This window comes from Anser brachyrhynchus (genome assembly GCF_964034855.1).
Source record: "Anser brachyrhynchus genome assembly, chromosome: 3".
Taxonomy (NCBI): domain Eukaryota; kingdom Metazoa; phylum Chordata; class Aves; order Anseriformes; family Anatidae; genus Anser; species Anser brachyrhynchus.
Window position 1 is genome coordinate 30,780,233 of NC_137696.1, and position 25,620 is coordinate 30,805,852.

At 36.0% G+C, this 25,620-nt stretch overlaps 1 protein-coding gene across 5 annotated transcripts in view; it reads left to right on the forward strand.

Moving 5' to 3' along the window:
- MTA3 (metastasis associated 1 family member 3) overlaps positions 1-25,620 on the forward strand; it is a 196,611-nt gene that overhangs the window by 60,831 nt on the left and 110,160 nt on the right. For all 5 annotated transcript variants that reach the window (XM_080586121.1, XM_080586122.1, XM_080586123.1 and 2 more), the window contains exons 8-14: positions 2,235-2,334; positions 7,536-7,724; positions 12,868-12,942; positions 18,075-18,133; positions 21,106-21,230; positions 22,482-22,633; positions 23,293-23,515. In XM_080586121.1, the coding sequence (XP_080442247.1) occupies positions 2,235-2,334; positions 7,536-7,724; positions 12,868-12,942; positions 18,075-18,133; positions 21,106-21,230; positions 22,482-22,633; positions 23,293-23,515 (923 nt within the window). The remainder of the gene's footprint in view (positions 1-2,234; positions 2,335-7,535; positions 7,725-12,867; positions 12,943-18,074; positions 18,134-21,105; positions 21,231-22,481; positions 22,634-23,292; positions 23,516-25,620) is intronic.

The window sequence follows — 25,620 nt, forward strand, 5'->3', positions numbered from 1 at the left end:
TACAGAGCACTGCATTATTATTGTGTGAAGTTTTGAGACTAGGTAACTATAACAGTCAAATGCTGTAGAATTCCTACGTTTTCTTGGGTTGTGTGAAAAGCTCAGTCTTCCAAAAGTTTCCAGGAAAGTTGATTTTGAGATACAGCCACAGATGACCCATCCTTCCCCCTTATAAACAGCACGCTGCCTGTGCTTTATGGTGGCTCTGGGTGGTTTTTCGCTCACATATCCCATAGTCCTGCCCAGCATTCCTCTGTTGGTTGTGAACCTCTCCTACTCAGTACTGCATTGCAAGTGATACCAACTAGTACCTCAGCTCTTGCCTCTTCATCACTTATTTGACATAAACCTAGCTTTATATTGTATCTTAATTTTTATGTTACATTCTGAGCAACGTGATTCACATGTGCTTGGGCCTTGAAGTCAGCCTAGAAATTTTGAAAGCAACTTGATGTAGTAGAGAGTGACTTTTGAGAACATATTCTTTGTAATTTCCATAGCATACTCCTTTTGTTTTAGAAATATGGTAAAATATCGGTAACTATGGAAAAGGAAGATAAGCTAGTAGGTAGCATCAGAAGGGAAATGCAGTCATGCTGCTTTACTGGTTTGAGCAGTAATGACAGAAGGATTACCGCAAAGATTGTTAGCTACAACCCTTATCAATGCCAGCATGCTTAAAGAGGTTGACTATCAGGAAACGTGTTCACAATAGAGTCTGACTCTTGGGACTGATCTCTGGATGGATAATGTTTTATAAACAGCCAAACGTGTTAAAGAAAAAAAAAGTCACATTTGCTATTTCTGCAGAGAAATAACAATGGTTCTGGAAGAACATTTGAATGTAGCTTATAATACATCTTACTGACTCCACAGTCTGTAGAAATTTAAGCAGTTAAAATCTGGAGTATGTGAATCACTGTCGTTTAATCTTAATTGTGTCTTAAAGGTTTTTGGCAGAGAGTACTGAAATGTATTCAGTATTAAGTGTTTTGAGATTTAAGATAAAATTGTGATAATAGATATCGGTACCAGTTTTTCCACTATCAGTGATATATCTTAGTGAATAAAACTCTTGATACCCATTTTTTTTTTTCTTACTGAATATTAGGTTTATAGTACACAATAACGTGACAGTTTGTGCGTGTTGATCTCTAATTGACTACGTCATTATTATAACTCTGCTCTCACAAATTTTGTGGGATGTGATTGTTGAATGAAACATCAGTCCTTAGTCCAGAGGCTTACAGTATATTAAAAATGTTAGGTGCTGTAATTTGATACTTAATTTAGAGGGACTTGCATCATGTTGTAACTGCAGCAAATCATTTTTTCAATTATCATAGTGACACAATGCACTGAGAATTGGTTATCAAACTCAGGGTACTGGAGCAGTTAATTATCTTTCTCATGTTATTGCATCTTTGCTTATTTCCTTATGATATGCTCAGTCCAGTCAAATTCTTTTATGCGTCTTTACCTTCACCATGTATCTTACGTGATATGTGCTGTGTGCTTTGAAGAGTAGTTTGCAGTTTAGAACGGTCACTGTCATGCTAGTCATCCATCTCCATGCCTTATATTTTATTACTGTGATACGTCTAATAAATGCTACATACAAAGGTGCAACAAAAAGGTAAAAGTTTGGAGAAAAAGTTGTCCAGTTTCAGTAACACTGGGATGCTTTTATTAAGTAGGCTGAGAGAGCCACGTGTTCATTATTACTTTATACCTGTGACAAAAATACGATTTGGGAGGTACTACTGTGCTTTGCTTTACTAATGGAAGTAGTAGACATGCATTACTGAAGTGAATAAAGTGTTATTTCCTCACTGGAACGTGGTGAACCCCTTTTTAAAATTATATTGTACAGTGGTTTGGCTTTCTAATTTTTAAGAATAGTAGTTGCAGTTTTTTTAAAAAAAAAAAAGGCAAAACGAGTCTTTGGCTTCACAATAAATAAATTGGTACATAAGAATTTCCCTGAATGTCATTTGTTTCCATGCTGTTTCAAATGAGTTGTTCTTGTACATAGGATGTTCCTTTTTGGGGGGAGAAGGTCAGAATTTTTACATTTGTTGGTTTGCTTTTATAAAATGACCCTTTGTTAACAAAGATCTGAATGTGACATTTTAAAATAGCACCTTTGTGGATATGGCATAATCTGGTAATAAAAAAGAGGTTAAACCTTTTAAATGTTTATGCGTTTACTGTTTGTTCTTTCTCTGTTGTAGTGCGGTTGGCACGTTTGCTCGAGCACTGGACTGCAGTAGTTCTGTCAGACAACCTAGTTTACACATGAGTGCAGCTGCTGCTTCCCGAGACATCACACTGGTAGGTAGTTTGTTAAAAATCCTACAACTTCTTTGTGTGTGTGAATTCAATAGTATCTTGTTACTTCAGAATCTGCCCCCCAGATGTCTGTTTTCCTCTAGATACCTGCGTGGAAGCTCGTGTATATGGTAGATAATTCTGTGCATTTTCTGTAACCTGCTAGGGCTGCCCTTGTAGTCATGCTGTAAATGGTTTGTTATCTATTTAAATATATCTTCACATGTGATGATTTGCATGGGAGGGTGGATAATACTCATTGTACACAGCTTCAGTCAGTTCAGTAGTGGGATTTAAAATACATTTTAATAAAGCTAAATGTTGTTTAGATTATATCTTACTATAACTGTATCTACAAATTTTCTGGAGTATAAATAATCAGACTTTGTAAGCAACTTTTTGAAGAACATTTTACTTAGGATATCCTTAGGATGTTTACTTGATTTGTTGAAGTAGTTGCTATAATATCATGGAAACATAGAATGGTTTGGGTTGGAAGGCTTAAAGACCATCTGATTCCAACCCCCTTGCTGTGGTCAGGGACACCTCCCACCAGACCAGGTTAGCCAAAACCCCATCCAGCCTGGCCTTGAACACCTCCAGGGATGGGGCATCCACAGCTTCTCTCGGCAACCTGTTCCGGTACCTCGCCACGCTCATGGTACAGAATTTCTTCCTAATATTTAAATGTACCCCCTTTTAGTTTAAAACCATTACCATTTAAAAGCATCTAAGCACCTACATCTTTTAGAGAAAGTTTAAAAATATTTTAATTGCAGACCAAAGTTTTGTCTTTGCATATTCATAGCTGAAATGACAAGATGTGCTACAGTGATAAAAGCGTGCCAGGAAAACTATGTGCAAACAAAATCTTACTGTTTCATAGAATCAAGTATGATTTTGTCTTTCCAAAGGCACCAGCAGAAGGTGTCTATTTTTTTTAAATATTTGTGTACAGAATCATGGAGATGATAGCTAAGACTTAAGTAGGTCTATTACTCATCAGATAATTGAGAATTTGAACTAGAGGACTCTCAAGGAAACTAACAGATCACTTTAAAATAGTTGAAGTACTGCCTTACACAGTGGGTAACTGAGAGCTCCTGGAATTCAGTACCTCAAGATTTTGTGGGAAGAGACAATGTTTGTAGGTTAAAAAAGGGGTTAGAAAAATTATGGGCAATGGATCCATAAGTAGATACTAAGGAGAACAAGGAGAAGTGCACAATCTGGCATTCCTAATTCCCAGGGCTTACAGGTGCTTGTGAAAGAAATGGGAATTAACCTTAGAAAGTTCTTAGATTTGCTAGCTTATTTTCTCTAAGTGACAGTTCCTTGTGATGCTGACAAGGACAGAATACTTGGCTAGATGGATGACTGATCTGACTCAGTAGGTCAGATCTTATATTCCAGATAAATCATATTCATTAGTATGATGAGAAATACACAATTTCTTATATTTTACCATGTGCTCTCAAAGACTATTAAACAGGAAACGAACTTAGTCTGGGCTACTGTAGTGCAGTAAAGGAAGGCAGTGGTAAAATGTAAAAATGGTTTTCAGTAATTTTCAAGAGATTCTTCTATATTCAAAAGCTGCTTCTTCTGTTTCATGCTTGCTGATATGATGTTACTGACGTTCCTTTCACATTAAATGCTTTAGTTTTTCCATCAAACAACTCTTCCATTTGACATTTTTTATTTAATAAGATTCCTTTGGATGAAGATTTTCTCTTAAATCCCACAGAATGCCTGTCCTTCTTACTGTATTCAGTGATTAAGAGAATAGATTCATCCTTATAGCAGTTTCTTTGTATTTGAAAGTACGTGTGCAGTGCTGCTAATAAAGGGATACATTTAACATTTGAGTGCCATATAAATGTTTCTCCATTGCAAATGATCCATTAAGTTCCATTACACTTAATGAAAGGCATATCTTATAATGAGGCACCAGAGGAGCCACCCCAGGTTTAATTATTGTGTCTGTCTGTTCTTTCTCATTTTCCTACCCCCTCAGTTTTTTAAAACCCTCTTTTGCTCTTTGGCAAAGTACTTCCTTCTAAGTTAAGAAAAGACATGTATGTCATTTTAGTAGTTATTCTTTCATAGTTTCCCATGTTAATTAGGAACATATTTTGAGCAGCAGTTAAAGTTAGTACAGACATTTGCAGAACTTGTGGTGGATCTCACTTGTACTTTGAAAGGGATGTAGGTGCATAATGCTGAGAAAATTACCCTGTCTGTATCCTTAGCGGCGGATAACCCTTGCACCTGAAGTGTTATTAATGGGGATTCTGTACATCATGTCTGTGGGTTTTCAGTGTTTCTAATGAGTTGTTTCAGATAGAGATGGCTGTAAGCAGTCTGATAAGCACAGGTTATAAATGTGAGTAAATTCTGGGGGGGTGTATGCATTAGGGAGGTCCTGTGATCTTAATAGCAAGTGAGGGGCTACTTTTCAGTCTTCCTTATCTTGAAAACCTGGGGAAGGTAATGAGATAAGGTAGGAAACAACCAAATCATCCAGAAAACGTTGCTAGAAGACATGAAACAGTATGGGTTTAACTTCTTAGTTAATAGTATGTGTGGTTTTTTTGTTACTGATAGACTGGTGAGACAACTAAAACTTGCACTTCTGGCACACTCAGACGCAGTATTTTCCTTTATAATGAAGATTGGTCTCTGAGAAGAGAAGGAAACTGGAAAGACATCCTGTTTCAAATTTCTAAATGTTGCACAGTGCATACACCGAGTGCCATTAAAGCAAAGGAGGTTGACAGAGTCATGGTGTATGCTGCTTGCTGGGGGCTTATTCTGAAGAGCCCATGCTACTTTACTATAAGGAAGTAAATCTGTTCTTGGATGTCTTTTGAAAATGTAAAGTGTGAGCAGATTCCTTCTTTCAATTTTGAACAGCAAAATGTTTTAATGAATTTTATTAGACTTCCGTGTATGTAGCGCATAAGATAAACATGTCTAAAGTGATTGAATTATTCTATCTATATTCAGTTCCCAGTTTGAGTGCTTCTTTGGAGGCAGTTCAGTTTAGTTTATTTAACTGACTACTGAAATTGCATCTATTTTGGAAACTGTTAGAGCTTGTTTGCAGTGTGTCCTGCTACTCCCTTTTTTTTCCCAGCTCTATGCTGCTCCTCTTCAGCTTAGTACATAGTTTCTTTCTTTGCCTGCTTAAGTTTGGACTTGAAGTTCCCTCTGTCTACGTGGTTAATACCTTTCATCTGGTGGGACCCCTCATTTGTGCTGCAGTGTGCTCCGGGCAAACTTGCTTAGGGAAGGGTGGTTCTTCCTCTGTTCTTCAAGGTCCTATCTGGGAGGGGCACTGGCTGACAGTTCGCCCCAGCCTTAGGTATGTGTTCCCATCAGTTGTTTCTTACAGTCCTTGATTTCTTGGATAAAGCAGATGAAAAGGAGATACTCCAGGACTTTGTCTTGGGCGCTAGCAATGTCTTTGTGCTGCTTCTGCTTTTGCTGGCACAGCTTACTCTTGGCAGTGTGGGAATCTGACTGAAGGTGGGGGCTGACAAACCTGCAGAAGGCAAAGAGTGTTACTGTGGGAACTTGTCAGTGGTTTTTTGTCACTGAGCAGTTTAGTGAAGACGCTTGTTTACCACAGAGTTCTCTGTCAATCCCCCCCCCCTTTTTTTTTTCTTCATAATATCACCAGAAAAAAGCTTTACGGAATCAGTTGTTTATTATAGACGGAAAAATGAATGTAAAGCAAGAGCAAGGTCCTGATTTATTCACTTCCATTGTCATTTTTAAGAAAATTGATGTCAGTGAATAGATCTAGATACAGCAGCTGCTTGGAAAATGTGCAGAACTGTTTTTCCATGAGGGCTACAATTTAAATAAAGATTTAAAACTTGGTAACATAAACTGAGTTCAATCTTTAGGTTTGCTTTATTCATTGCTTACATGAAAAGCCATAAATCCATAACTTAATTTTGCATTCCCTAATCTGAAGATTGTGGCTTTTGGATGTTACGTGACTATTTCCGTATTAGAATACTTCATGTTAACAATGGCTTATTCTCAAGGCTGGTAAATTTGGCTTGAACCATAAGTAAAGTGACTTATTGTAGGATAACAGTGACATTACTTCTTGCAGATGAAACAGTTCAAGAATCTTGTCCCTGATAGCTTTCAAAGAGGTATATTGAAAGCTGGAGAAAGACTTAGCCTACTCATAGGAGATAGCCAAAAACAATAAGGAGAAACCATTATTTGCAGTACATTTTGTATGCAGAAGCTCAACTGGAATTACTATGTAAGTGTTACACTGACACATAGTGCAAGACTGTTCTAGGTGTCATGAGTTTAGGACTGTGTGAGAGAGACTGCATGCTGCCCTTACAGCTCATCACTATGGTGGGACCAACATGTGGGAGGCTGATGTTATGCAGTCACACACAGTATTGCACTTTATACATCTAATACCTCCTTCAGCACAATGATTTAAGATTGTGGTGATGGGCTTTTGGGACACTGAGTCAGAAAAACTTCTTGCATGTTGCTCATCTTCCCTACGGGTGGATCTGTGATGTAGTTGATTACTTTTCATGTTCCCTATCACTTGTGAGTATCCAGCGTTACTTTTAAAGTGAAGAATGCTATAACCTGTTTGCTCTTTTTCACTTTTTTAAAGGAAGGTGAAGTAAACAACAAAAAAATGATTTATCCATCTCTAGAGTTTATCAAGGGGAAAAACTTGCTTGTTTTTTCAGTGTGATGATAATGAAAGAAATAAATGACTTCTTTGTCCAGCAGTGAGAATATTAAGCACATGTTTTCTGAGGAACTGTTCAGTTACTATTTAGAAGTTAATTAAAATTGTCCCTCAGTCAGTGTACGTCACTGTCACTATTGGGTTACTTGAAACCAATTTCTACCAGCTAAAGATTCTCTAGAAATGTTTGCTGGTAATGTACAGGAACTAATTGACTAATGTCATTTTTAGTAAGCATTTCATTAAGGCATTTCCTTTCCCAAATTAAGTAATAAACAATTTATTTTCCTTGCATTCCACAGCGGGAGATCTGTGATAATAAAGACAGATTCTAAATTTAGCATTAGTTAAGGTTTATTGTATGGTGTACAGAAAATAATACACTGAATTTGTGTTAATTGAAGTGGACTGCTGTCTAATTAAACGAGCTTTTTTACTCTCTCCTTCTCCACATTAGTTTCATGCAATGGATACATTGCATAAACACAACTATGATTTGAGCAGTGCCATCAGTGTTCTAGTGCCACTTGGAGGGCCTGTCTTGTGTAGAGACGAAATGGAAGAATGGTCAGCATCAGAAGCTAGTTTATTTGAAGAGGCATTGGAAAAGTACGGGAAGGACTTCAATGACATTCGACAAGACTTTGTAAGTACTGAAGTAGAGTACTTCTTTGCTAACATGTTTTTGCATGGGTGAGCATAATTACTTTCTGTAGGTTTGGAAGATTAGCTAGAGGAGAAATTTGTGTAGTTGATACATGTAAGTAACATGCATGTACATTTTATACAGATGAGTCAATATTCTTTCTTATTTAGTGCAATTCTTTGGAAAGACGTTGGCAGAAGGTAACCTGTTCAGTGGTTTACTACCAGGTAGGACATCTCATATGCAAAGGTGTTTTGATCAGGATGTTTACAAAGACCTGGAAAAGCTCCAGAAGCTTCTCCACAATTTTCAGTGGAATTGATTGTCAGCTACATGCCTGACTCCCCTGAGTGTTTTCCGAAACTCTGGGATTTCCTTCTTTGATTAGTAGAGAGAAATTCATATTCAAATAGCTTATAAAGTGCACTGCAGTGAGTTATTTTGACGTATTAGATATTTTGGCACTTCTGAAAGATGAAGCAAATGTTTTCCAATACCTTCTAACTACAGTTTTTGGTACTGAAGTGTCAGGCCATAGGACAGCAAAGCTTTAATTTGCTGAATTCTTCTGCAGAGTAATGAAATGAAATTAGTTCTGAGACTGCTGAAATTGCTAGTTATTTGTTTACAATTTTTTTCTTGCATGCTTCCTGCAGAACCTCCTTGCTTTCAATGAAAAATATTTCCTCTGTCATTCTAAATTTTTCAAGTTGGGCTTTGTGAAAAGGTTAGGATATGAGCCAGAACAATTTCATTACTTAAGACTGAAGTTGATTGAAACATTTTCACAACAATTTCATTCTGCCTGACTCCGAGAGTTCAGAGTTTTTTTTTTCTTTGCAGATGTTACTAATAATCTTTGTAAGAGGAAGGGAGAACTATGTGGTACAATGTAGAAGTCCTTCCAAGAAAGTGTGTGGGGAGGGTGGGAGTAGGCTTGGCGCTGAGCTTAGCTGTCTTATCTTCACTTTCACAGTTCTGAAATGAAACAGATAATTGAATGAATGTGGGAAGGGAAGGCCATTGTTTTTTCTGAAGAATTGACATTTTAACAGGTGTATTATATATGTGTGCTTAATTCTGAGATTCCTAAGGGAGAAAATGTTCAATGCAACGAGTTCATTGTGTGAAGTTGAAAATTGTATCATGGACAAAATAGCTCTCACATTCCAGAAAATATGACCAGAAAGGAGTATTTTATAGACTTTTACAAGTTGAGTTCTAATACAGCTTGTGACCAAGTAAATCTAAGCCTTGTCTCTGGTATTTATGTAATTTTTTTTTTGTATAATTGTGAGATGTTGCATGTAGTTAAATTCTGTTGATACTCATACATTAAATTGATGCATTGCAGAAATAGCTTTTGTGTTTTAATGTTCAAATGCCAGATATTCAAGTACGTTCACTAGAAGCTCTTTAAAATGTTCAGTTTTATCTCAGGTAGACTCCTGATAGCCTTCCTTTATCAGTGAATTTTCCTCCCCAAAACATAAGTCCTTTTTTCCCATGCCCTCCTACGAGAATGAAAGAGATCTAGAGATGGGGTTGCACAGCCTGTGAAGGACACATTAATGTTGAGTCAGAGTACAGCAGAAATGGATATAGGGCAGTAATCACTTACAGTCACTTTTAGCTAAACCAGGAGTGTTGTCCAGCCTTAGTCACTGTTTTTTAGCCTTCGGAAAAAATAGTGTGTCATTTTTAAAACATTAGAAGAATATCTGTTTTACTTATCAGTTTATATGGTATTGGTAACAGTGCGTACAATCTTGATATAATTCTATGCAATTTGGAAGCTCTCAATTGTATTAATTATGTAATCTTGTGTGAGAACTGAATTTCTCCAAGTAAAAGTTATGTATTCTCACTTGCTGTGTAGTATTCTAAAGCAGTAGAGGTTTAAAAACAAGCATTTACTTTTAAGTAATCATCTAAAATGGTCCTTCAAGATTTAGGTCACGGATATATGAGAAGTTTCTGCACGCTGAGGTAGATGGAAATTTTTAGTGCTTAGCAGTAATTACCGACGAGAATACATTTATCTGTTACCAGGTATCATCCCTCCTAAGTTACTTCTATATGTGTTGATAAAGCTTGAAAAAAGGAGCTAATGCACTGCTAGCGTATGTGCTAATTTCTTTAAGCGTCCATTTTGTATCTAATCCTATGCTGTCAGATATTAAATTAGAACCTAAACAGTCAGTGCCGCGGTGCCACTGCACAGGCAAGACTGCCACAGCGTGTAGCAGAAAGACTGGTAGCGCTATGCTGAAGCAGAAGGGTTGTGCAATACCCGCCTGAGTCATTATGTGCCAGAGGAGTTGTCTTCTGAATCGGCCCAGATTTGCAAGACACAGCAGCTGCAGTTGCAGCCCTTATATTACAGTTCTCTAAAGGACAGGCTCATTTACTTTCCCAGCAATTAGTAAGAACTAGCACTCTGACATTCAATGTGCAGCTCAAGCTTTAAGCTTTAAACATTAAATATTAGTAAGCAAGATAATTATTATAAATTAAGTGGTGCAAAGGAGTTTACCATTTTTTAATAGTCAGGAGAAGCTCATTTGTTATTAAATTACCGTCTAGCGTTTGAATAATCATATTCATCTGCTGTTGACTCATCAACTGTTAAAGCAGTTCATTTGCTGAGATTCTGCTGTCTTTAAGGAGCTATTTAAATCCTAATCAACCTAAACTTTTAAATTTAATTGAATTTACTTGAATTACTTCACATCCCAGGGTAGTAAAGTGGGAGAAGAGTGAATGTTTTATATTCTGTAAACATAACTATTTTCCTAATGGTAAGAGACAGCTGTTATGCTTGTTAATTCTTAGTTTTTCATTATCACAATTTTTCACGAACTTATAACTTTCATGTCTCAAATACCACAGGAAACACTTTGGGGATCAAACTCAAACTGTTCATATAAAACAGGAGCTAGATTCTAGTATCAGAAAAGCATGGAAATAAGCTTTAAAGTTAACATGTTCGTTTTAAAATAATTTAAATCCTAGGTTTTTCATGCTGGTCTGATCGGAGTAGTCCATTTTTACCCTGCAGAAAAACAAAGAAATGGAAAATTCCGTTTCCCTGTTTTTGTTTTGCTGTCATCTTGTTGCTGGTTTTCTCCTACAAAAATGTCATGTAGAAGGTCATTTTCATTTCTTTCAATTAGTGTTTAATAAAACCTGATAATGGGAGTTAAGTTACTCAGTATCTGCTCACAGTTTCTGTGGCAGTTAAGAGCAACTTCAGGACAATTCATGTGCCTCTACAGCGTTTTGTCATTTAGGTGTGCAAGTAAACAGAATACAAAAATCTGTGTGTTAAACATGTTTTCTGAGTTATTACTCAGTGTAAAAAAGATTATGGTTATCCAGTCCAACCACCTTAATTATCTTTCATTAATTGTAGTTACCTATGGAGTTAACAGACATACCAGTGTCATAGTTAAAACAGACAGATGGAAGTATTTTCTGGAGTACTGGTGAACAGTCTGCGGCACAAATGTGATGATAGGATAAGTGTTGAGGAAGGAGAGTAAATATGGAGAAGTTAAAAAGGACTAGCTGATAATGACAGGTAGTTAGGGTGACAGTTTCATCTGGGTGTCAAGAAGTACATGGACGTGCAGACTGAGAAGCACCAAATGCATGCACTAGTCACTGGCCTTTACTTGAGCAGATTTCTTGTGCGGCATCATTACCTGAGAAAGTAAAAGAATTTTAACAAACTGAATTGTGTTGCTATTTACCACAACATCAATTTATGCATTTGTTAGTTAAAAGCAAATAGACAACGCTGCTATTGTTTGGACCAGGGATTGGGCACAGCTGAGTCTGGACCTGAATCCCAGCTCATGACAGGCAGAGATGGAGCCAAACTCAGTGTCTCCAAGTGTCTGCAAGCAAGCAGAGCATAAAACTGGCTGTGAGCACCTGCATGCTGGCAGAGGCAGCTTGATATATTTTTTCTTCTGTTGCTTTTAAGAACTTGATCAAAGGTTCAGGAACCTGCTCTTTTGGCTCAGTACGTAGAGAAAATCCCTAAGTGGAGTAAGATTGCAAAGAAGTTTCCACACCTGGATTTTCTGGGATTTCCTGAAAAATGATGCTTATCTCTGGAGAGCTATGAACATTAGTATTAATGCATGCTTCCATAAAATACCATGTATAAAACAGTAATGTGTCTCCAAGTTATGAAGAAAATTCCATGAATCCTGTATGAGAACTACTAATTCTTATTGTAGAGATATAATAGATAATTCAGTAGTAATTACAAGTGGCTGCTATGCTTAATTTTCTCCTGTAAACTTAGGTTACGATTCTAGTTTTACACATTTTTGATTTACTGTCGAACGTGTGCAACCAAAATTGTTATCAAGGTAATAATATTCAGTTGCTCTGAGCTTGTGCAGAGACTTCTGTAAAATACTTCGTGTCAGTATCACTCTTATTGCTTAAAGTCGCATTTGTTCCTTGCATCCTTTTGTTCGGTGTTTAGTGGTTGAGTATGCAGAGCTTTATGCAAAACCATCAGTATTATATGAGCAGCTATGTTGTTATGGGACTTGAAAAAAATGTGAATTAAGTACTATAACCAGTGTATTTTGTAAGAGCAAAACTATTACGAGACTTGAACACAGTCTTGTAAAGATGATAAATTTTAGTTCTGATGTTGTTTGATGATGTCTATCTGAGGCACTTTACAATAGAGTTGATAACTACTTTCTGTGTTTCCTGATGCACTGGATTCTGGTTTGATCAGTTAGTCTAACCATAACACTTAAATTAAACAAATTACGTTTAGCTTTGATGTGCAATACTGCTGGGATTCTGAATCTTTGTTAATTATAAAGAAAGATTATTTATATTAAAGATATAAAATATATTAAATATATAAATATATAATATATATTAAATATATAAAATATATTAAATTTTATTTATATTAAAGAAAGTGTATTATTAGTGGTGTATACATTTATATGCATATAGATTCCAATGTGGGTATTTAATGCATGCACATTTTAAGAATTGTGTATCAACTACACATAGTTTTAACATGTGTTTAATAAAATGTGAACGCTGCTATTTCTTTACTTGTATACTTCCACTTTAATTTGTAACAAATGTTTTTCAGCTCCCATGGAAGTCGCTGACTAGTATCATTGAATATTATTACATGTGGAAAACTACTGACAGATATGTGCAGCAGGTAATTTAAAGGCTATTTCACCATAAACAAGTCTGCCATGCTCTTATCTAAATAACAACAAAAAAATCTCAGCTTGTTAAGGAATAAAAAATTGTGTTCTTGAAAAGAAATGTAGTGGGAGGTGTATGGTAATAGTTTAGGCTGCAGAGTAGTGTTTTTGTGCTGTTCACAGGATGTATTGCCAAATCCTAGGATGCCAGTTGTACACCATATAGCTGTGAATAGCTTTTTAAGCCATTTGGATTGTATGCTGACTTGTAGCAATGTGATTTCTGGTTTTTGCTGTGTTGCGGAAAAAGGAAGTGGGCTACAGAGCGGATTCTCTGGGCTGTGAAGCTGCATATGGGCCTGAAGAAAAAGGAAAAACACATCATGTTAAATGTGGCTTCTAATGTTATGAACGTTTTGTTGATGCTCCATGCTAAGACATTACGTTGGCATTACCAAGATTTGAAAACAAAGTTGAGTGCACAGAGTGAACGTGTTCATCCTTCTAAATGAATGTTTGAGTCCCTCTGGAGCACAAACATTGTAAGATAATACTGGATACTCACTTGAAGAAGGTTTAGGCAAAACTTGAGTGTTAGTAATTTTTATATATTGCACTATTTATACATTTACTCCTTGATTTAGATACTAAAAATATTTTAAAATACTCCAGTGTAATTTATGATTTAACGTTTTAGTTTGTAGCTCATTTACTTGGATAATTAGTAGCAATGTTAAGTACAGCATGTTGAAAATAAATTTTACGCTCTAACGATGACAGCTGTATTGTTAGATGCGTGTTTGGAGGCATTCCAGGCTTCTTTGTTATAGCGTGTCAGAAAGCTGATCACTTCAGCTTGTTCTGTGGTTTGGTGGCTTTTTGTTTTATTTTGTGTTTGTTTGGGTGTTTTAGGGGTATGAAAATAAAGAAAAAAGTCTTTTACCACATAGTAGAGTTTTGAATTATCACTAGAATCTTTTAGTTGTATGGATAATACAAAGACAAAATAACTTGCTCTGTATTCCAGCTTGTTTTTTTCAGTTTGTCTCCATTCATTTCACTTTTTAGCACTTTTTTTTTTTTTTGCACTGTATATCTTAAAAAGATGTTGTCAGCAAAGATTTGCTGTGCTGTTCCCCAGCTCTTGAGGAACAGGTAACAGAGGATCTTGAAGAATCAGATAAAAAGATTTTATTGAGACCAAAAGCCTTGGAGTAAGGATAAATTGAACTGAAAATTGACTTCTGTTAACACTCTTAGGTTGCTTGGAGACTGATTTTTGTTTCCTGTGAAATTTTTCTGAAATACTTGTTCTGGAGTTGTTGGCATAATGCTCTGAGACTCCTTTTCTAAAGTTCTGTGGGGCTTCGTTATGATTCTGTTGCTACAACAGTTGAGATGTGTGATGTGCTGAGTTTGTGTACCATTTCATAGGATGAGGTTTTTAGATTCACGTGCAGGAAAAACATAAAACGCAAAAGAATTTATGGTCATCAACAGCCTGAGTGCTCTTATAAAAGTCAGCCTTACTTGTAACTAAATAAAGTTGTAACATCCTAACTCAGACCATGGCATTATACCACAGGATTTAATGTTCTAGACATGGTCTTTTCAAGGTCATGCGTGATCATCAAAAACAAAAACAGCGTAGGCTGAATACTGCATTTCTGTGCAGGTTAACATTTCTGTAATCCTTCCTGATCAGAACTTTGTCCTGACATTGTTTAGATTGTTCTGGAATGGTAAAAATAATACAGTTCAGTAAAAGTTATATCTGTAGGGTGGTTTTGTTGTTCTCATTGTCGTCCCCTCCACCACCAGAACAAGCTGTGATGATTGAATGCATTTCAGGGAGAAAATATGTTCAGTAAGAAAGTGGCAATTCTGGAGTCATTGTTTTCTAAATATCATCTTTGAGAGAGAGAACAGCTTTGAGGAATGGGGAAAGAAAATGTTGATGTACATTCTTGAGTTTTATACACACATAAAATACAGACTTCAAATTCTGTATCAATGTGATTTAACTTGAAAATTTGCCCTTTAACTATCTGTTTATTTCTTTGTGTGAATTAGCTGGTTTATGTCAGGCATACGAAAGTTTTCCACGTCGTAAGTGCTGTGAAATATTGTTCTTGTTTGGTATCTAAATGCAATGATTTAATGGTGATGGAGATATCGCTGCCACCTTCAGGGCATGTTCCCTTCAAGTCAGTCTCTTCTGGTTGGTTTGTCTAATACCTGGACGAGGAAGTTGTCCTCAGTGCACTCCAGGAGTCTCCAGGATTGCTCACTGGAAATAGTTACACTGAAGTCCTCTGTCTGTACTGAACCTGTCTAGCAAAACTAATTCAGGCCTTCAGTAATAAATATTGGTGATACATCACTTTCATTATATAGTGTCTCTGGAAGGTCAGATGACTTGTTCCACTCAATGAAATGTTTTCACGTTCCTTGTTTTCTTCTTAAAAGTCTGGTTCAATACAAAAGATGTGTAGTAAGACTTTTCAACAGAAAAAGGGAGAACATGTGTAAGGATAACTTCGATGTTGTAGCACAACAACATTACATTTCCCTCTCATTTATTTATTTCTCTTGTTGAAGATGCTACTAACATAGGAAAATGGTCATTCCTCAGGATAGTTATCAGCTGATATTCATAACAAAAGTTCCTGGAAAAAATTTACTGTTTGATTTCAGAGGCAGTTGATTTAAAAGTAGTACAGCCCAGATGAGAAGCTGGGATAGTTTAGGTTGACCTCCCTATAACGCATGCTGCATGACTTGTTTGAAATACTTACTGTGTAACATCAGAATTTAAAAAAAAAAAAAAAATTAGAAAAAATTCTCTTTTCTTTTTACATTGTTCTAGTGATTTATTACCCTTAATACTTTTTCTTTGTACAATGGGACCTGTTTGTTACGAACTTCGTGGAATGCATGTTAGCTGCGGACCTGCAGTCTCACATGCTTTTTCTGTTTGCAAACAGATTATATATAGTTGAATATAATATGAAGCGATAAGACAGTTGTGGAAAGCCAGTGACCCGAAGCTTTTAAGAAAGAGGTTGCTCTTGAGAGGATAGCTTTTCTGCTGGGGCTATAAAGAAAAAAATGTGCTCAGACTAAAAACTGCCAGTGTATGAGACTTGGAACATGCTGTTGCTGTTCTTTCTTCTCATTTTTGCAAAAACTGACCTACAGAGGCAGATCATACAATGTTTGTATTTCTGCCTGTTGAAGGTAATGCAGGGTTGCTGAGCTTGGTTGGGGCAGGCTAAAAACTGGAACTGCATCAGACGTATCAGAGGAAGTCACTTCTGTATCTGCAAATACAGCTTGGCATCTGTGAACAGGAAAAAACCTGTTAGAAAAAAAGCCCATCTTCAAAGTAAATGGAAGAGGACTCTCCTGTTGAATAAGAATTAAGGCATGGTGGCACAGACTACTTAAGAGTCTATTTATAGTCTCAGATTGCTCCTTGAAGACACAGTTTTTGCAAATGAGAGTTATTTATAGTCACAGATTGCTCCTTGAAGACACAGTTTTTGCAAATGAGAGTTATGGTGATGGATGGCACAAAGGCAACTTTCTGAAATGGAAAAGAGCAGTGGTGTATATGAGGAAGCTTACTCAGGCTACTCAGCCAGAAAAGCTGATAAACCCTGTGCCTCAGATCATGATTCTGGGAAAAGACTCCCAGAGCAGAGTCTTTTGATGATAATTTTCTGAAGGTGAGAAATATTTTTCCGAATTTTAAACCTTGCCAAGATTGGATATCAAAAAATAGGAGTTCAGCAGAGAATGAAAGTAGTAGGAGAAACAAATTGATACTTGAACACCTGGAAAAGAAAGGGGGAGTCTTGGGAGGCAGGGAGATAACGATTTATTATTGCTGGATATCAGTGTCTTCTTTTTTTTCCTGTAATAAAAAAGACATTGTTTCAAACCCTTCTTTTCCTTTTGTTTTCCAAGTGAACAGAAGTAATATCCTGAATACAGGAAGAGTGGGAAAATATTATTTTTTCTTGATATTTTATTTGGAGGCAAATAACCATTAGACAGCTGAACTCTATTTCTTGTGCCAGTGCTGCGAAAATTGTCATGATTATTTGTATCATCTTGAATCTCCCACTGTTCTCTGGCACCTGCAGTTTGGTTACTGCGTGATATGATGGAGAGTAAAGATGCAGAGTAGCAAAACCCTTCCTGAAATCAAAGGACTCCAGTTTTTACCCAAGAAACAGTGACATGTAACTCATGGCTTACAACTACACTGAAGTGTCTTCTGTTAACTTTCAAGGTTTTTATGCTATTGTTGTTTCAAAGTGTGAGGTTGAAACATCCAAAAGAAAATTATTCTCTACAGAGTATTCTTTAATAAGTTTCCTGGCAATGTGTCATGGGTAACTTTCATATGCAAAAGTTTTAAGATCATACTGAGCAACACTGACTTAAGTAAGTTGGCAATACCACCTCAAGTTTAATGTAGCAATACTGCCTTGGTTGCAACTTGTTCTGAGTTTGTTGCAAATATGAAGAAAGTCATAACTTAGTACATTCAAAGAATATCTCAGTAGTAGTGCAGCTCTCCTGCTACTGCTGTGTTCTTCAGAGAATTTTAACTTAGCGGAAGCAGGTGTTTAGTTGCTTCTAACAGTCAGTAGACTTTCCTGTTCCATTTCCTTATACTACTTATAAGATACTAGCCGTAAGTTTAACAAAGCACACAAAAAGTACTGAATTACTTGACGGATGAGGAACTCATTGTGTGCAATTTCTTACTTATTTTCTACTTATTCTGTGATGAGGGTTAGCCACTATGTCATACATGTTTATTTAGATGCGATTTATATAAATTGTAGTAGTAATTGTTTTGTAGTAGCTGTTTTTACAGTCTTGTCATATACTGAGGCTTGCAAGTTTTACTGGGGAGGACAGTATATTATCATTTCAAACCAATAATAAAAATAGACAGCTCTGGTTTTCTATGGTTTTCATCTTGTAGATTTCTGTACTTCTTTTGGAGGCTCTTGTGGAATCACCAAATAATATGCAAATAATTTAAGGATGGATTGTATGCATTTTTATGAAATTATATACTTGAAGATAATAAAATATTTTAATGTGTTAATTTTTCAACTAGAAACGTCTGAAAGCGGCTGAAGCAGAAAGTAAATTGAAACAAGTATACATCCCCACCTAGTGAGTATAATAATAAAGTCATTTTTTGAATAATATACGAGTAAAATGGTGACATGCAGCAACATGCATGGTATTTTCATAGTCATTCTCTTAATACTTAGTTTTTTAGTATTTTTATACAGACAATATATACATACAGAAGTATAATCAGAAAATGCTGCAAATCTTTGTCATAAGTGAAAACTTTGTACTTAATTCAGCCCGTTGGCTTTGACCTTCAAACTGTCTGTTCTGGAAAGGTGAGAAGTTGATCAGATGCTACATGAACTGCTCAAAAGCGAGGAGAGCCTTGTTTAAAAGCAGTTTTTCTGGAGTAATTGCTTCAGAATCTCTGTAGCACAACATTTCATATTTGTGCAAATGCAGTATTTCAAAATGAAAGCTGATGTTAATGTAGTTACATAAAATCAGATACCCATTTTGGTTACAGTTTTAAGTTGTTGATATCCTTTGTTCTTGAGCTTAGAGGCAAGATGTTCTGGCTGTAAATTAAAGGTAGTACACAGCCCAAACTCTTATGCCTTTGATTAGGTCTTATTAATGAAATCTGTTTTCTTCTGAGAGATTTTTATTCTAGTTCCTTAGATTTAAACTTGATTCTAGATTTGTTTTTCTTAATGTGTAGTTGATAGAAACAAGATATAATCTAATTTCTTCAAGATTACAGTAAGAGAAGAAAGGATTACAGGTAACATTCTTTTTAAGCTTTCTGTGTCTATATCAAGTACACATATATGTGGATTTACCCATTGGTACAGGTATTTATATAACAGGAGACTAGAATACCAAATGAAATACTTCAAAAAATCCATTTTGCCTTCCTGATTACTGGTATAAGTTGGATACAATAAACGTTAATTTATGTATTTCATACAGACTGTTCTCTCTTAAACAGATTTAATACAAACAGACTGTTAAATTCAGTCTTTTAACCTCATCTGTAAAGAAACATGAGTTTTACAAGTCAAGTCTCTAACAAATGGCATGTTCTAAAAAAAAAAATGTTAATTTTGTGATACGGATAATCCTCGGCATCATAGGCGAGAGCTGTATGCTGAAAACTCTGTTATGAGTGTTCACTGACTCTCTCGTGGAAATGGCTGCTTTAGGAAAATCGTTACGGATTGGTGGTATTGTTTGACAGAACCTGTTCTGAATTACAGGGGGGTTTGCCATCGTTTTGCCTTACTACCATTTTTTTTCTCTGTGTCGACAAAATGCATAGTCAGTGATAAGAAAGGAGGAATTCTTAAGTCTTTGATAAGTGTGCAACCTAGGGCGCTCGTTGGCAAATGGATTGCTAACACTATCTGAAGGCTGATTTATTGTATTTGAAGTCTGAGTGGAGTTGATTCTTAGAGTTGAATACCTTTTTGATCTTGGTCATAAGGTATTTCATTTAAAAGCAAAGTTCTGTCCTCAATAACCAGAAAGTCCCTTTTCAATTCATGGTTGCTCTGGAAGGTAACTAAGCAACACAGATCATAAGGTAAGAGACTTAATGGTCACTTGATCCCTTCTCTTGTACCCCTAGCCCAGGATACTTCTCTTGAGTATCTTGGAAGGCACTTGACAAAGAGCATCTGCCAGTTGGAAAGGAAGAGTCTCTCACTGGATGTAGTGGAAAAGAGAAGGCAGGAGGTAGATTTGCTGGCATTTGGAGTAGAGACTTGATATAGCAAAAGATTCTTGTACACCACAGAGGAGTGGTGAAGAAGCAAGGATACCTTATGCAGGTCATCATAGAATGGTTCTGTTTGGAAGGGACCTGTTCATCCAGTTCCAACCCCCCTGCCATGGGCAGAGACACCTTCCCCCAGACCAGGTTGCTCAGAGCCCTGTCCGGCCTTGTCTTGAAAACTTCCAGAGATGGGGCATCAACAGCATCTCAGGGCAACCTGTTGCAGTGCCTCACCACCCTCCTAGTAACAATGTTTTCCTAATATCTAATCTAAACCCACACCCTTTTAGTTTAAAGCCATTCCCGCTTGTCCTGTCACTACACTCACTCCCTGACCAAGAGTCCCTCCCCAGCTTTCCTGTAGGCCCCCTTTAGATACTGGAAGATAGTTTTGTTGTTGTTTTCTTTTCCTCTCTAGTTAGTCATTTTAGCTAATCTTGTATATATTTTAGGCTACCTTAAGTAGTGAATAATCATCTTATGAATTATTGAATCTAGCCTTGCATTGTATTGTGTAGTACAGCTTGTCAGAGTTAAATAACACCAACAAAGTTGGATCTTTGGGAATACTGTACTCAACCTGGTGTGGACTGTGTTCTCTCCAAATTAACTCACCTGTGACATCCTACCTCACTGAAACATTAGTAGGTAAAATAATCATAATATAACGTAAAAAAAAATAAAAAATAATCCAAGAACAGTTCTTCAGCTTTCTCAAAATGAATGGTTTGGTGTACAAACCGAGCAGATGATCCTGATACATGGGTGATCTTTGCCAGTGTTATAGGAAGGACACAGGCAATTACTGCAGTTAATGGGAAGGTATGTACTTCTGCTTGAGTTACAAGGCAGCAGGCCCTCTACTAGTGTGGACAGCTTTATAGTATTACAGGCAACATTACTACTCTTATGTGTTAGACTTCACCCAAAGCCCAGCCTCACCATGTAAATCCTTGCAAAGGGGATCTGGAACTCCCTTCTTAAATTCTGTGCTGTGTCAGGCTTCTTTCAGTGCTTGACCCTGAGACTCACGTAGTCTTTAGTAGCCTGCCAAGCAGTTTTGACCATGCAGTATCATTTTACTAATATTGTAAATTTGAATATTGAAGCAGCTCTTTATGTAACAAGTCTGTGTTGAAAATGTTGGAGAAGCATAAAAGTTAGTCTTGTGGTTAGAGTAATTTTTATAGATGTTGTCACCACACATCAGAATTCCAGAATTAAATTGTTTTCATGTTGATTAGCTGGTTAGTAAAATCACTTCTGAAAGATGACTTTTTTTTTTTTAAAGCAATAAACCAAATCCCAATCAAATATCCAGCAATAATGGGAAACCTGCTGCAGTCAATGGAGCAATGGGAGCCTCTTACCAGACACAGGCCTCAGTAATAGGTCGGGCTTGTGAAAGTTGCTATAGTAAGTAATTTTTTTGTCTAGTTTCTGAATGATTTGGGACTTGGGGCTAATCAAAATATACTCTTAAAAACAAATGTATGTACTTCTGTTTGCAAGCTATAAAGAGGGGATAATTTTTGATGAATTGTGTGCCAGAAATAACTTTAACTTACTGAATGCAGTTCTAACTTAATAAAGGATCAGTTTTAAAATATGCTTTATGATTTTTTTCTTTAACAATTTAGGAAGTATGGAATGATAAAGTAGTATAATATTATGGAAGTTATATGTTATTCCTTTACCTTTTGGATTCTAAACTCTAATTTATTTTTATTTGTCCTTAAAATTAGTTTTTAATTTTTTTGTTGTTTTGGCTTAGCTGTTACTGAGTAGGGTGGGGTTGATTTTTTTTCCCTAGTATTTTCCTAGTATTTTGTGCATTTATGATGGTTCTGGCTGGTCATCTTGAAATAGCAACCTCTTGAACCCATCTTGAAATAGCAACCTCTGACATAGATTATGTGAGAGAAGCTGTAATAAAACCCAGAACTGGAACAAAGTGAAAAGTCCTACCATATAAATGTTCTTTACTTATTGAGATGGCTCCCTGTGTCTTAAACAGCAATTAAACTAAAATGATATTTTTTTATATAGAAAGTTCCAGTTATATATATCTATTGTTTTTCAAACTATATTTTTTTAAAGAATAATTTTCTGATGAAAGGCTAAATTAGTGTTTCCAGCTGAGACTCCACTTGCACAAGGTAAAGGTAGGCATGCATCAAAAGTCAGTAGGAGATGTGCTTGCCCTTTTCTTATAAAGGATCTTGACTTAAAAGTACTCACTTTGCATAACTTGGGTGGAAAAAAACCACAGATCATAAGCAGTTCTAATAAGTAGCAAGCACTCTAACAATCCTGTCTTCCAGGTTAAGTTTAGAAATTTGGGGGTGGGGTGGAAGCGAGTTTTTTGTTTTTTTTGTTTTGAAAACCCTTGGAAGAAAATCTTTTCCTGGTGATATAGAGTCCATGGTTTGAAAGTAAACAGTGAAGTATTCCAAAGTTTTGATTTGGAGTTGACTTTTGAGGTGCTTTAAAAATAAATAATGTTCTCCTTTAAAAATAAATAATGTTCTCCTTTTCTCTATGTCAAATAGATTAAATATTTATCTAGATACTGCTCTTAAGGAATGCCATTTATTACAGCATTTGAATACACAATACTGAATGTATCATGCACCAATTTAGCTGTGCTGTTTTTTTCATCCTTAGCTCCACAGTCTCACCAATGGTATTCTTGGGGTCCTCCAAATATGCAGTGTAGATTGTGTGCATCTTGCTGGATTTATTGGAAGAAATATGGTGGCCTGAAAATGCCCACACAGACAGATGAAGATAAACTGTCTTCCAGTCAACCTACAGAGGTAGGATCATCTTCCTAAAACCTTCCTAAAATGAAGTGTGGTGCCTTCTAAATACTGTTGTGATTCAAATATTTAATGGCATGCATTTTATATATATAAAACTTAACTTATTAATCCTTTTCCTGTTTTAAGTACAGCTGAACAATGTGCAGGTCCTGCCATGTTGACTTTTGACCAACTCTTAGACAAAAACCCACTCCATGCATTTTTGGTGGACAAATGTCATCTTTTCAATTAATGGTGTGTTATCTATGAAATGTTAATATGCCTATACAGTCTCTCATCTAGAATGGCATTATATAAGTCCATTCACAGCAGACCCCAATGGTCTGTGTTACATCATTTCTTAAAAAAGGACTATTTTTTTGTATATTACTTGTACGTATTATTTGATTAACTTTGTGAATTTATTCAAACTTTGTGTTTTTTTTTTTCCTATAATTAAATATGAAGGGAAATATCATTTGCTTATTTTCTTCATTTGTTTTGTGGAAAAATCTGCATGTTCTTTCAACTTGAGATGATAGGATCTAATAATACCAGATATTTTTTTGTTAACTATAATTATTTTGGATATCATCTGTCAATAATAGGGATGGTTCAGATCGTGTAATTCAGATTCATGTTATGATTTTTTTTTTGTTGTTTTGTTTTTGTAGGAATCACATGTTAGAACTCATATGTCCCGGCAGGCCACACAGGGAACTCCAGTTCGTAACACTGGAAGTCCAAAGTCAGCAGTGAAAACACGCCAAGCCTTCTTTCTTCACACAACATGTTGGACAAAACTTGCCCGTCAGGTCTGCAAAAATACTCTCCGGCTGCGGCAGGCAGCAAGACGTCCCTTTGTCCCTATTAACTGTGCTGCCATTAAGGCAGAATGTAAGATGTTTTTTTAATTCTTAGTTCTGTGTGCTGTGCTTCCCACCCATTTTTGTCTTTTAATTTTATTTTCTTTTTCAATAAACATTTCTTGTCTATATGCTTTTGCTTTTCATTTTTTCATTTGTCCAGCATATCACCAACCCAACGGATAAAGTCTAGCTGCCTTGAATGGTTTTCAGGCTTTTTTAAAAATAGAACATTTTGGAAAGTGCTGGCAGAATCAGGAGGAGGGTCCTGAGGGTGGGAGACATATCAAGTGAATTAACAGAGGGACAGTCGTTACGTCATTCACTTACAAAAAAAACAACTGTCATAAAAAATCCTATGGAGGATCAATGTTGTGACAAAAGTCATGCTTCCTACTTGGCAGCGTGAAAGAAGTTTGCATTTATATTGTTTGTTTATTCCTTTGCTAAGCAGGAAGTATAGAACAATATGGGGTTAGTTGAGGAATAAGTAGTATTACTGAGGATGCATAAGAACTTAAATATGGTGTGTAATGCAGTGATTTATGACATGATCAGATGGGTGATAATAGCCATTATTATAATTTCACCATAATTGCATTTTCTGTCCATTCCAGTTTTAAATTTTAGTTTTAAATGAAATTCTGTTATGCTTGTTCTTTTTACAGCCAAAACATAAATAAATGATTAATTCATCAGTAGTATGACAAATGGTTATAAGTTGCAGATAGCAACAGTAAGTCTCTTTATGTTCAGGTGTTTCAATTCTGTTCCAAAGCCTAACAAAGTCACTGAATTTTGAGCAGGTTTTGTACCTGTGCTGAGCATGTCCTTTTACTGACTAAACTGCTTGGTTATCTTTCAGTCTTCATTAATACAGTTCTCGGAGTAGGCACTTAGTATTCCAGAACAAGCCATGCTGGCACACTGCCAATTGTAGTAGAATTGAAGAGACCTCTTTAGAATCTAAGATGTTGGTTTTATAACCATGTTTACTAGATTAGTGTTAAATGTTTTCCCAGAATACTTAACTGGGATGCCAGTGATGTCAGTGTTAATTAAAAGAAATTTTTTCCTTAGAGGCTTAATGTCTACTTTTGAATATTTTTCCCTTTTAACACCAGCTGTTTCTCACATGCAAACCCTTTACCTACTTCTGCAGACATACAGAACTTGATGATATTTCTGTTTGTTGCCCTTATTTACTTAGTTGTCCTATTGGCCATTTTCTTTTTTCTTTCAAAGCTGTACAAGTGAAGAGCAACTTTCATATTTAAGGAAATTGTATGTCCTAGAAGAAAAAAAAAATCCTGGAAGAAAAAAAAAATCCTAGAATAATTGTTTCCAAGGCTGGACTAGGCTTATATTTGTAACCCTTAGTACAAAATAACAGTTATTTTCTGAGAGGAAAGTGTTGTACCTTTTCATTTATATAGTTGGCATTGAATTCTGCTAAATCATGGAAGAAAATTGTTTGAATTAGGTTCACCTGAACCTTGAATCTTTTATCCATATCCCTATTTCTTCTGACTGCAGTGCATCTTTCTACTTGATTAAAAAGATGAACCTGTTGTTTAGGGAAGAGGAGAAAAATAGAAAACAAAAGGCTTTATCCAACTGTTAATCATCAAAGTAGAAAAAATGTTACATACACTTCTCAACTTTTAAAGCAAAAGTGTGAAAATCTGAGGTTTTCAACAGTGAAGAGTCATTCTTGCATCAGATGACTTCTTCATCTGTTCCATTCAGTGAAAAAGTGCCACATCAAATTAACATCAAGAGCAAATAGATTTTTTTTTTCCTGTAGTTTCTTTCATTATTCATTTTACGTAAAGTAGAATTTGGACCTTGCGGTGTTGTTGTTTTGAATACTGTTGCTTCCTCTTAGACCTAACATAAATTAAAAAGTTACAGTTCTTGATGCTTTCTAAGCACAACGTTCAAATTATTTTATAATAATGGTAACCAGATCATACCTCATTTAATTAATTTTATTAATGTTTCTCTATGTGTACATGCACACACACACGCACACGCATATATTCTGTTTCTGGAAATCTCTATAGAATCATAAAGTAGCCTTACCTGCATACAGTTTGTGTCTTTTCGTACTCTTATTCTAGTAAAACCCATTAA